At 40.3% G+C, this 13610-nt stretch overlaps 1 protein-coding gene across 7 annotated transcripts in view; it reads right to left on the bottom strand.

Annotated features, from left to right (window-relative positions):
* Window positions 1-13610, bottom strand: part of MYO16 (myosin XVI) — a 499683-nt gene that overhangs the window by 258355 nt on the left and 227718 nt on the right. For 6 of the 7 annotated variants that reach the window (XM_070471419.1, XM_070471420.1, XM_070471416.1 and 3 more), the window contains one exon: window positions 3864-4014. In XM_070471419.1, the coding sequence (XP_070327520.1) occupies window positions 3864-4014 (151 nt within the window). The remainder of the gene's footprint in view (window positions 1-3863; window positions 4015-13610) is intronic. The other variant, XM_070471417.1, reaches the window with a different exon arrangement.

Here is a 13610-nt window from a genome sequence, read left to right on the forward strand (position 1 = left end):
TGTGAGAAATGAACCTGGAGCTTGCAGTCTTTTCCCCAAAGAGCACTGGACACTGTGTAAAAGGAACACTTGTGATTCTAGGCGTCTTGAGTTTGTTTGGTCAGCTGAAACACTCAATTTGAAACTTGAGTGTCAGTTAAGAAGTGAAAATGAATTTTGAGAATTAAGATAATATATGTGAAAGTGTTTTTGTAAGCTCTTAAAGTACGATTTTGTATTGTTATTTTTAAAAAGTAATTTATACTTACATTGCCAAAAAGAGGAATTATATGAAGTAAGAACAGACAAATGAATGCACAGAAGACTAAGCTACATGGGCAAAACCTTACAGTCCGTCCATACAAGTAACAATCTCAAAAGCAGTAACTGTGCCTTACTGAGTGCTTATTCATGCTTGGTAACTGTGCTGTCATATTGCAAGCTTAGTCTTTGTCATCTTCAGAACAACCAAGTAAGCTGACTAATATGTTCCCATTTCACAGACAGGGCTTAGTGAGTTTAAGGGGCTCCCAGGGCACAGAGCTCCGGAAGCAGTCCCGAACCGGAGCAAGTCTGCATGACTGCGTCCTCCTCTCTCTTCACTCCCAGGAAAACACACCTTTACGAAACAGAATACAATGACCTGAATTTTAAGCTGGAGCCAAATTTAAATAAATATACTATGAAAGGAAAGAAGAGAGAGGAGAAGAGACAGAAGTCAAACAGGTGGAAAACTAAAAAGAGCATGGAAGAGGGCAGGCAGAGAGAGGCGGAATGGAAGGCAAGAACAGTACAAAGTGAAAGAGAAAAAGAATATCATACATTTTTAAGCATTTTTTTAAAAAGCCTACATTCTCAGAGATATGATAAAGCTAATGTGAATTTTGATCACTATCAGAATCAAGAAAAAAACGTTCAAATCAAGCCTTGAATATTCATTTATGTAGTTTCTTGTTGTTTAGCCACTAAGTTGTGTCCTGCTCTCTGTGATCCCACAGACTGCAGCCTGCCAGGCTCCTCTGTCCACGGGATTTCTCAGGCAAGAATACTGGAGTGCATCGCCATTTCCTCCTCCAGGGGATCTTCCTGAACCGGGGATTGAACCCACATCTCCTGCTTGGCAGGCAGGTTCTTTATCACTGAGCCACCTGGGAAGTCCCACTTATGAAGTTATCATTTGATAAGACCTACGTTTTGTAAAAATCTGGAAGGGGAGATGCTGTAGATTTTGTTCATCTTGAATTACACACGATATGTTTCTCTTTAAACCGTGAATCAGAACTTGATTGCTCTGAGAAGGCTTCTCTAAAGTCCTCCTGGGAAGTGTGGGTGAAGAATCCAGTTGATGGATAGTCCTGCTGAGAAACCAAGCAGCTCGAGGCCAAGAATGAGTGACGACAGTGATGGCGCGATGCTCGCAGCCGGAGATACGAGTGAATGAATATCCAACCAGTCCTAGAGGAAATCAGTCCTGAATGTTCATTGGAAGGACTGACGCTGAAGCTGAAACTCCAATACTTTGGCCACCTGATGCAAAGAACTGACTCACTGGAAAAGACCCTGATGCTGGGAAAGATTGAAGGCAGGAGGAGAAGGGGACGACAGAGGATGAGGTGGTTGGATGGCATCACCAACTCAATAGACATGAGTTTGAGTAAACCCCAAGAGTTGGTGATGGACAGGAAGGCCTGGCATGCTGCAGTCCATGGGGTTGCAAAGAGCTGGACACGACTGAGTGACTGAACTGATTCCATAGATAACATAAGTACATAAGTACATGAAACCTGAACACTAACTTCTCCTTGTTTGATACCAGATCAATGCAACATGATGACAGCTTCTTTCAATGCCTGTGACACAATTATAAAGAGCTGACAGGAAAAACTGAAAAGGTATTCTGCAAGGATCACATTTGACATTATGCGGCTAACATCCTTTCATTGCTTTCAGATTTTATTTTTTAGAGTTGCTTTAGATTCACAGCAAAATTGACAGGGAGGGACAGAAATTTCCCATATACGCCGGCCCCCTCCTGCATAGCCTTCCCTATTAACATCCCTCGCCAGGGTGGCACTTCTGTTACCATCACAAACCTACACTGAAACATCATTATCACCCAAGGCCCACAGATCACATCAAGGATCAGGATGGGAGGCCTGATCCTTACAGCCTGGCCACTCCTACATCCTTTCATCAAGGCCACACTGGTGTTACATGTCCTCTGAATTTGGACATATGTGTGACGTCAGTTATCTACGCTTACAGGGTCATACAGAGAAGTTCCACTGCCCTAAAGACTCCCTTCTCCACCTATGTATTCCCCCCGCCCCAATCCCTGGCAATCTCTAATGATTTCAGTGTCTCAATAGTTTGATTTTCTCTCAAATGTCAAATAGTATAATCATACAGTATACAGCCTTTTCAGACCAGCCTCTGTCACTTAAGAATATGTACTTAAGGTTACAGAATGCTTAAAGGATCTTTAAAAATGTTAAGAAAAAGCTTTGGCTTAAACTTCACCAAACACTCAATTTGTCTGTCACTATGGACTGAATGGTTCCCCTCCTCCAAATTCACATGGTGAGGCTCTAACCAGCATAAAACACTTTTTGGAGATAGTGATTAACAACAAGAAAAGGCCTTAAGTCATGTCCAGTTCTTTGCGACCCCATGGACATGGGGCTCCTACAGTCCGTGGGACTCCTCTGTCCGCGGAATATCCCAGACAAGAATATTGCAGTGGGTTGCCATTTCCTTTTCCAAGGGATCTTCCCAATCGAGGGGTCGAAACTGTGTCTCCTGCATTGCAGGCAGATTCTTCACCACTGAGCCAGCAGGGAAGCCGGATAGGGTCTTTAGGAGGTTATAAAGGTGAAGGGAGGTCAAAAGGGTGGTGACCCGAACCTATAGGATTAGTGTCCTTAAAAGAGACACCAAAGAGGCTGTTTGTTGTCTCTGTACCATGTGAAGACACAGGGAGAAAGCGGTGGTCTGCAAGTCAGAAAGAAGACCTTCACCAGAAACGAGTCAGCCCGTGCCCTGATACTGAACTTCCAGTCTCCAGAACTGCAAGAAAAAAGCTTTCTGGGGTTTAAGCCACTCCGTGTGTTGTCTTTCATTCTGGAAGCCTCAGCTGATGAGTACACCTACTAAAATGTAAAGATATGTCAAAATTACAAAACTGAGTTTGTTATTTTAAAATAACAGAAATGAATGAAACTAAAAGTAGAGGTTCTTGAGAATCTCAGCAAAGTGTCTTTAAAACATTCAAAATTAGATACAGTAGACAAACAAAATACTTTCAGAGATTACTCTGACATTCATAAAACGACTCTGTCATTTATAAAACATGAAATGTATAAAAGTCATTTATTTCTGTGGAACTGATGACCAAATACATTAATTTCTATAACCCCAAGCTCCTCAAAGTAATTTCCCATCTTTTGGACACTGTGACAAACACACACACACACACACAATACACCAGCACAGTTGCATTTAACACGTCACTCAGTGACTGACTTGCTTTCTTTTCTTGTTATGTAAAATATTTGATATTTGTAAGAAAAAAACACACAGTCTACATAATAGTCAAAATGATGACTAATGCCACAACTGAAAATATTCAGAAATTTAGCCTGTTAGCTGAACTCCCATTCCTGATAAGTCCAGATTACAAAATTCAAATCCTTGTGAAATACAGCAATATTTGTTAATGGTCAGTGTAATACTGTAACAATTTACATATGGGCATTTCACAAAATACCTGCATTCATTAATTTTTCTTTGAATGGAAATTACTGGGAGCTTATTCTGAAAAGTTGGCTCTAAGGCATGAGGTCATGGCTGCAGCCGTGGCAGGCGTGCAGGGAGCGTGTGATTACCTGCTCAGGCTTGGTGGGGCCGTGCAGGGCGGCGTTCTCCACTGTGCTGTCCTGAGACTGCCGCTTGCACAGACCTTTTGTTGCATCTTTGAACATAATGTCTTTTTCCAACAAGCTGTCCTGCTTGGCGATTGGCAATACCAGGGGACTGCTGTAGGGAAAATCCATGCTATAATTAGTCTCCTAAAGTTGCCACCTCAATAAAAAACTACAGTGACCAAACAGCTCAGTAACGGAAAGTTGTCTGGTTTACATAAGAAACAGTCTCAATGCTGCAGGGAAAATCAGTGAGAAACCTGAAGCTTTTCTATCAGCTCCAGATTTCATTCAGCTTTACTTCCAAGACAAACATATATTTATTTCAACTGGAGAAGAAAATGTTTATGAATGTATAGTATATATAACTTAACAGATGACCAATGGGCAACTTAATAGCTAAGGTTGAAACTTGTGATTGAACTAAGCAAAACATCTAAATATGAACATGAACAACAAACAAGTAAAAGCAACATTCTGCAGTTAATTAAATTATTATTCATATAGGATTTAAAATATATTATAGAATCATAGGAAAGTTGCTCAGTTGTATTTGACTCTTTGTGACCCCGTGGACTACACAGTCTGGCCTGGAATTCTCCAGGCCAGAATACTGGAGTGGGTAGCCGTTCCCTCCTCCAGGGGATCTTCCAAACCCAGGGATTGAACCCAGGTTTTTCGCATTGCAGGGGGATTCTTTACCATCTGAGTCACCAGGAGAGCTCTAAAAAATCATGGGAAACAGTTAAAATAGTTTGTGATGAAATGATAACAAGGGGATGAAAACTGAACAACACACTAAAGGGCTACATTGTTACAAACAATTCTAGAAGTTCTATTGCTTCTTTGCCATTCAATTTAGGCAAAGAATAAATAAATGAAACTTGTATCATTTTTGTTGTTGCAGGTTCTCCCATTGACGTTGTGCCAAAAGAGAGCTCAGTTTGGTTCAGTTCAGTTCAGTCGCTCAGTCATGTCCACCTCTTTGCGACCCCATGGAATGCAGCATGCCAGGCCTCCCTGTCCATCAGCAAATCCAGGAGTTTACTCAAACTCATGTCCATTGATCCCCTGATGCCATCCAACCATCTCATCCTCTGTTGTCCCCATCTCCTCCCGCCTTCAATTTTTCCCAGCATCAGAGTCTTTTCCAAAGAGTCAGATCTTCCCATCAGGTGGCCAGAGAATAGGAGTTTCATCTTCAGCATCACTCCTTCCAATGAATATTCAGGACTGATCTCCTTTAGGATGGACTGGTTGGATCTCCTTGCACTCCAAGGAACTCTCAAGAGTCTTTTCCAACATCACAGTTCAAAACCATCAATTCTTCAGTGTTCAGCTTTCTTTATAGTCCAACTCTCACATTCATACATGATTACTGAAAAAACCTCAGCTTTGACTACATGGACCTTTGTTGGCAAAGTAATGTCTCTACTTTTTAATATGCTGTCTAGGTTGGTCATACCTTTTCTTCCAAGTAGTGAGCATCCTTTAATTTCATGGCTGTAGTCACCACCTACAGTGATTTTGGAGCCTAAAAAAATTAAGTCAAGTGGGCCTTAGGAAGATCACTACAAACAAAGCTAGTGGAGGTGATGGAATTCCAGTTGAGCTATTTCAAATCCTAAAAGATGATGCTGTGAAAGTGCTACACTCAATATGCCAGCAAATTTGGGAAACTCAGCAGTGGCCATAGGACAGGACAAGGTCAGCTTTCATTCTAATTCCTAAGAAAGGCAATACCAAAAATGTTCGAACTACCACACACTTACACTCATCTTACATGCTAGTAAAGTAATGCTCAAAATTCTCCAAGCCAGGCCTCAACAGTACATGAACCATGAACTTCCAGATGTTCAAGCTGGATTTAAAAAGGCAGAGCAACCAGAGATCAAATTGCCAACATCCCTTGTATCATCAAAAAAGCAAGAGAGTTCCAGAAAAACATCTACTTCTGCTTTATTGACTATGCCAAAGCCTTTGAATGTGTGGATCACAACAAACTGTAGAAAATTCTGAAAGAGATGGGAATACCAGACCACCTGACCTGCCTCTTGAGAAATCTGTATGCAGGTAAGGAAGCAACAGTTAGAACTGGACATGGAACAACAGACTGGTTCCCAATAGGAAAAGGAGTATGTCAAGGCTGTATATTGTCACCCTGCTTATTTAACTTATATGCAGAGTACAACATGAGAGATGCTGGGCTGGAGGAAGCACAAGCTGGAATCAAGATTGCTGGGAGAAATATCAATAACCTCAGATATGCAGATGACACCACCCTTATGATAGAAAGTGAAGAAGAACTAATGAGCCTCTTGATGAAAGTGAAAGAGGAGAGTGAAAAAGTTGGCTTAAAGCTCAACATTAAGAAAATTAAGATCACGGCATCTAGTCCCATCACTTCATGGGAAATAGATGGGGAAACAGTGGCTGACTTTATTTTTTGGGACTCCAAAATCACTGCAGATGGTGACTGCAGCCATGACATTAAGACACTTGCTCCTTGAAAGGAAAGTTCTGACCAACCTATACAGCTTATTAAAAAGCAGAGCTATTACTTTGCCAACAAAGATCCATGTACTCAAAGCTATGGTTTCTCCAGTAGCCATATATGGATGTGAGAGTTGGACTATAAAGAAAGCTGAGCACCAAAGAATTGATGCTTTTGAACTGTGGTGTTGGAGAAGACTCTTGAGAGTCCCTTGGACTGCAAGGAGATCCAACCAGTTCATCCTAAAGGAGATCAGTCCTGGGTGTTCATTGGAAGGGCTGATGCTGAAGCTGAAACTGAAACTACAGTCTTTTGGCCTCCTGAATTGAAGAACTGATTCATTGGAAAAGACCCTGATGCTAGGAAAGATTGAAGGTGGGAAGAGAAGGGGACGACAGAGGATGAGACAGTCAGATGGCATCACGGACTCGATGGACATGAGTTTGAATAAACTCTGGGAGCTGGTGACAGACAGGGAGGCCTGGTGTGCTGCAGTCCATGGGGTCGCAAAGAGTCAGACATGACTGAGCGACTGAACTGAACTGACTGAAAAGGAGGAAGAGGCTCCCCCAGTGGCTCAGTAGTAAAGAGTCTGCCACCAATGCAGGAGATTCAGGAGAGAAGATGTGGGTTCGATCCCTGAGTTGGGAAGATCCCCTGGAGGAGGGCATGGCAATCCATTCCAGTACTGTTGCCTGGAGAATCTCATGGACAGGGAAGCCTGCCAGGCTACAGTCCACAGTGTCACAGAGAGTTAGGCATGACTGAAGCTGCTGACCCAGCACGCACGCAAAACGAAGAACTGGTGAGTTTACTAAACAGCTGAAATACTTCTTTCACATCCCAAATCTAATCGCAGTGTTGATAGAAGGCTCTTTAAAAGATACACTTGAAATAAGACTGGTCCAGGAATAATATAGTGACCTCATTCTACGTCAGTCCTGACCTCAACTAGGCTTCTACTTGACCTTCTAACACCTTTAACATCCCTGGGCCACAGTTCCACGTTTGCCAAATGCAGGAATTAGAATATCTACATGTATTTTAAGTTGTAATGTTCAGTGATGCTAACACACTCACCTGCATTTAAAAATATCATTTATACACTCAATAAGATCACAGGCTGTAAACCCTTGACTTACTAACAACAATAATTACAAACACCCACATTCATGTAAGAAGAATGCCTTGGAATGATTTGGTTGGGTTGATAGACAGCATATTAATTAGTCATGCAGATATTTTCTGTGAGAAAGTGAAAAACATGCACTTAGGTTCATGGCATGTGTTAATGTTTTGACATCTATGGAACAATTTTTCTTCAGACTTCTATTTTTAAAATAGAACACATTTTATCCATAATCACTGTGGTTAACAATAGCATCCCCATGTTAATGTCTATATATTTAGCTTTTCATTGATTATCCATTTGTAGAATATAAACATATATTAAAATTCTATTCTTTTAGGAAAAGGAAGACTCTGGAAGTAATCATTGGTATTTTAATGCTCATTAAACCTTTATCAATTATGGCAAAATATTTTACATAAGGTTAATTTAAAAGATAAGTGCAATTATAGAGAAAGATGAATTCAGCTTCATAAACAAGAAACATATAAAGCATATGAAGAAATATGCTGAGTGAATAGCAGTTTGCATCAAAAAGATGGACTCATGCTGAAGAAGGTAGTAACATTCCTCTCATTCCAACAGAGCTTCTCCCTGCTCCAGACCCCTGACCCTTCCCTTCTTAGAGAACTTACTTAAGATTATGATTTTTTTAATCTCTGCCTGCCTTTAAGATGTAAACCCCTCTTAGGCTTACAAGGGCTTCCCAGGAGGCGCTAGTGGTAAAGAACCTGCTTGCCTTGATCTATAGATTGTGCTGGGTAGTATACTCATTTTCACTATATTGATTCTTCTGATCCATGAACACGGTATATTTCTCCATCTACTTGTGTCCTCTTTGATTTCTTTCACCAGTGTTTTATAGTTTTCTATATATAGGTTTTTTGTTTCTTTAGGTAGATATAGTCCTAACTATTTTATTCTTTTCCTTGCAATGGTGAATGAAATTGTTTCCTTAATTTCTCTTTCTGTTTTCTCATTGTTAGTGTACAGGAATGCAAGGGATTTCAGTGTGTTAATTTTATATCCTGCAACTTTACTATATTCATTGATTAGCTCTAGTAATTTTCTGGTGGAGTCTTTAGGGTTTTCTATGCAGAGGATCATGTCATCTGCAAACAGTGAGAGTTTTACTTCTTCTTTTCCAACCTGGATTCCTTTTATTTCTTTGAAACATGTAAATTATATGAGGAATGAATCACCAGTCCAGGTTCCATGCATGATACAGGGTGCTCGGGGCTGGTGCACTGGGGAAGACCTAGAGGGATAGGATGGGGAGGCAGGTGGGAGGGGTTTCAGGATGGGGAATGCATGTACACCCATAGTGGATTCAAGTCAATCTATGGCAAAACCAATACAACATTGTAAAGTAAAATAAATAAACAAATAAATAAATGAATAAAAATAAAGACACTCAGAAAAAAGAAAAGAACCTGCCTGCCATTGCAGGAGATGTAAAAGACATGGCTTCAGTCCCTGGGAAGAATGGGCTTCCCCAGTAAAGATCCCCTGGAGGAGGGCATGGCAGCCCACTCCAGCATTCTTGCCTGGAGCATCCCATGGACAGAGGAGTCTGGCGATCTATGGTCCATAGAGTCGCATAGAGTCAGACACGACTGAAGTGACTTAGTGACGCATGCCCAGGCTTACAACTCAGGGGTTCTGCCTGCAGGAACTGACAGCCACCCTTCTGAGATGCACTCATCATGACAGGTGGCACCCGGTCTCCCTGTCACTGCCGGAGGGCAGGAGCCTGACTTCCATAAACACCAGCGAGCAAACTCATGCCTCATCACTCCAACCAGCTCCGGTTAACTTCCTCCAGCACATTTCCTCTGAGCCCGGCACTAACAAGCTTTGAGGCCTTTACATTCAATCTCTCTTCCCTACTGCTAAGTGCATACGAGTGCTCAGCCACTCAGGCATGTACCACTCTTTGTGACCCCCTAGACTGCAGCTCGCCAGGTTCCTCTGTCCATGGGATTTCCCAGGAAAGCATAATGGAATGGGTTTGCATTTCCTCACCCAGCGGATCTGCCATCCTCTTGAATTAAATATTTACTGACTTTTCTGGTGCATTTTTTTCCTTGATGCTAACAAGAGATTACTGTCATACTTCTATATATCATTCTACACTCTCCATATTCTCTTTAATGAAAAAGTATTCTGATTACAAAAAAATTATGACTAGACATTTATCAGTGAGAACGAAAAAATCAGATTAAATAGCTTACTTTCTAAAAGAAGGCTTTTGGTAAGGCAGCCTCCATAAACATAAAGAAAATGAAAGAGCTACCATCCAAGGGTACTTTAGATTAATGCAGGAGAGGTAAATTTAACTCGACTGTGGAAGAAATTAGATGGTACTACACCAGCACACACCCAATTTCCAAACTCGACTGGATTTATTCAAGAGTTACTTATTTCTATAAACATAAAAAGCATTTCATGCAGAGCAAATGTGCCTGTAGGAACTGGGATTCTATTTCTGAAAATTGAAAGAGGAACATCATTAAACTAACGAAGGCAACAATTACTGCCCATTATAACTCAGGCAATTTTGGAAAACTAAAGAGAACAAATAAAATGGACTATATTGAGATACATTTGGCCCATAAGGGAAGAAAATTTAATAGAAACAAATGTGGAGAAATGGCATATGTGATTCAGTTATTTTGATGGTTAAAGTAATGGACCAAGTAGATAGGTCCCAATTTTAATCTTAGGAACATAGCTACATAAATTACTTATTATAGGGAACTGGAGTTTTTCTGCATCAATGAAATAAAATAATGAACCAAAGATTAACATGGAATGAAACATTTCTTGGAAAGTGTTTCAATTAATTGCTATTGTTGACACCCTCCAAAAAAACAAAAAAAGAATTGACTTTAGGTTTTGTAAAACCTACAACTTAAAAAACCACTTTGGTAAAATATCACTTGTCTCTAAAACAAAAATAAAAATTTCAATGTGTCACTTGTGTTTGGATTTGATATAATGCTGTTTTTAAGACATCCATCTGACAGTAGTCTCATTCATCTCAGAGGAGTTCTCAACAGTTATCTGCAAAGAAACTTAAAAAGTCTCTTAAAGTAAGTTGAATCCAGAATTCTGTGCATTATGAAGGGAGTTTCTGAATATCTCAAGAGTTACACAGTTGCTTAGTCATCGAGAACAAGCCCACAAGACAGGGGCCACCCTCATTGCCCTGTGCTGTACTGCAGTGTGTTTCTGACATAGATGGACCACCTAGAGTCAGCATGAACCCCCAAGGTAAGGCACCATCCTCAGCAAGTCAGTCCCACTTCGGATGTCGGCCACAAGTCTGGGCATTCCCAGGCCACCTGCACTTTGGACCAACTAGCTACAAATTCAGGTGTTCTCTCAATCCTTCTCAGGTTAGACAATTCCCTGGAATGACTCAAGAAAGCCTTATACTTAGTACTGCATGGCCACAAACTTCATTTGGGTTTTTCCATAAGATCCCAAACCAACTTTTTGGCCAACTCAATATTACACCTTCATCATGAAGTATACAGATCAGGACAAACAGACACACACAGTAAGGTCTTGGAGGGCCCTGAACTCAGGTCCTCTGCCCTCTTTCCACGGAGCAAGGGCACATTATCATCCTAGTATATCGGTATGTATACCAACCAGGAACAGAGGCTGGGCTGGCTCAAAGCCCCCATCCTTATCCTTAAATAGCATCACTGGATTTTAGATGCTCAGAGTGAACCGAGTCAAAGGGTTGGGTGGATAAGATGGTGGACAGATGGAAAAGAGTGGCCCCATCTTGTTCTAATCCCACAGGCATCTCTGTTCAGAAAGCGATTCCACAGAAGATGGCAAGGACTGTGAGCTAGAATTGTTGAGGCTGCCATCACTCTAACACCAAAGCCAGACAAACAAAACTACAGGCCAATATCACTGATGAACATAGATGCAAAGATTCTGTTTCCTTTTGTATTGCAAAGTTGACTTGTTCATTTTACCTTTTCCCTGAAAGCAAAAGGTAGTTTTCTTTTTTTGTGCCATCTTTGTCTGGTTTTGGTATTAGGGTGATGGCAGCCTCAACAAAATTCTAGCAAACAGAATCCAACAACATACTAAGAAGATCATACATCATGACCAAGTGGGCTTTATCCCAGGGATGCAAGGATTCTTCAATATTTGCAAATCAATCAATGTGATATGCCACATTAACAAATTGAAAGATAAATTTCAATTTGAGATATGATTATCTCAATATATGCAGAGTAAGCCTTTGCAAAATTAAACACCCATTTATGATAAAAACTCTTCAGAAAGCAGGCATAGACAGAACATATCTCAACATAATAAAAAGCCATCTACAATAAACCCACAGCAAACATTATCCTCAGTGGCGAAAAATTGAAAACACTTCCTCTAAAGTCAGGACAAGGGTGCCCACTTTCACCACTACTATTCAACATAGTTTTGGAAATTTTAGCCACAGCAATCAGAGAAGAAAAAGAAATGAAAGGAGTTCAGATTGGAAAAGAAGTAAAACTCTCATTGCTTGCATGACATGATCCTCTACATAGAAAACCCTACAGACACCACCAGAAAATTACTAGAGCTAATCAATGAATAAAGTTGCAGGATACAAAATTAATACATAGAAATCCCTTGCATTCCTGTACACTAACAATGAGAAAACAGAAAGAGAAATTAAGGAAACAATTCCATTCACCATTGCAACAAAAAGAATAAAATACATAGGAATAAATTTACCTAAACAAACAAAAGACCTATATATATATAGAAAACTATAAAACACTGATGAAAGAAATCAAAGATGAGACAACTAGATCGATAAATATACCATGTTCATGGATCAGAAGCATCAATATTGTGAAAATGAGTATACTATCCAAAACAATGCAATCCCTATCAAGCTACCAAAGGCATTTTTCACAGAATTAGAACAAATAATTTCACAATTTGTATGGAAACACAAAAAACCTCAAATAGCCAAAGCAATCTTGAGAAAGAAGAATGGAACTGGAGGACTCAACCTGCCTGACTCCAGACTATACTGCAAAGCTACAACCATCAAGACAGTCTGGTACTGGCACAAAGACAGAAATATAGATCAATGGAATAAAACAGAAAGCACAGAGATGAATCCACGCACCTATGGACACCTTACTTTTGATAAAGGAGACAAGAATATACAAGACAATCTCTTTAAAAAGTGATGCTGGGAAAACTGGCCAACCACCTGTAGAAGAATGAAACTAGAACCCTTTCTAACACCATACACAAAAATAAACTCAAAATGGATTAAAGATATAAATGTAAGACCAAAAACTATAAAATTCTGAGGAAAACATAGGCAGAACATGCACTTGCTTGCTCAGAAATCACAGAAAGATCCTCTGTGATCCATTTCCCAGAGTAAGGGAAATAAAAGCAAAAATAAGCAAATGGGACCTAATTAAACTTAAAAGCTTTTGCACAGTGAAGGAAACTATAAGCAAGGTGAAAAGACAACCTTCAGAATGAGAGAAAATAGTAGTAAATGAAACAACTGACAATTTCAAAAATATACAAGCAGCTCATGCAGCTCAATACCACAAAAATTAATGACCCAATCAAAAAATGGGCCAAAGAAAAACAGATATATCTCCAAAAAAGATATACAGATGGCTAAAGAACACATGAAAAGATGCTCAACACCACTCATTATCAGAGAGATGCAAATCAAAATCACAATAAGGTACCATTTCATGCTGGTCAGAATGGCTGCTATCAAAAAAGTCTACAAGCAATAAATGCTGGAGAGGGTGTGGAGAAAAGGGAATCCTCTTACACTGTTGGTGGGAATGCAAACTAGTACAGCCGCTATGGAGAACAGTGTGGAGATTCCTTTAAAAACTGGAAATAGAACTGCCATATGACCCAGCAATCCCAATCCTGGGCATACACACTGAGGAAACCAGATCTGAAAGAGACACATGCACCCCAATGTTCATCGCAGCACTGTTTATAATAGCCAGGACATGGAAGCCACCTAGATGTCCATTGGCAGACAAAGGGATAAGGAAGCCGTGGTACA

Source organism: Odocoileus virginianus, chromosome 8, assembly GCF_023699985.2.
Source record: "Odocoileus virginianus isolate 20LAN1187 ecotype Illinois chromosome 8, Ovbor_1.2, whole genome shotgun sequence".
NCBI classification, from domain to species: Eukaryota; Metazoa; Chordata; class Mammalia; order Artiodactyla; family Cervidae; genus Odocoileus; species Odocoileus virginianus.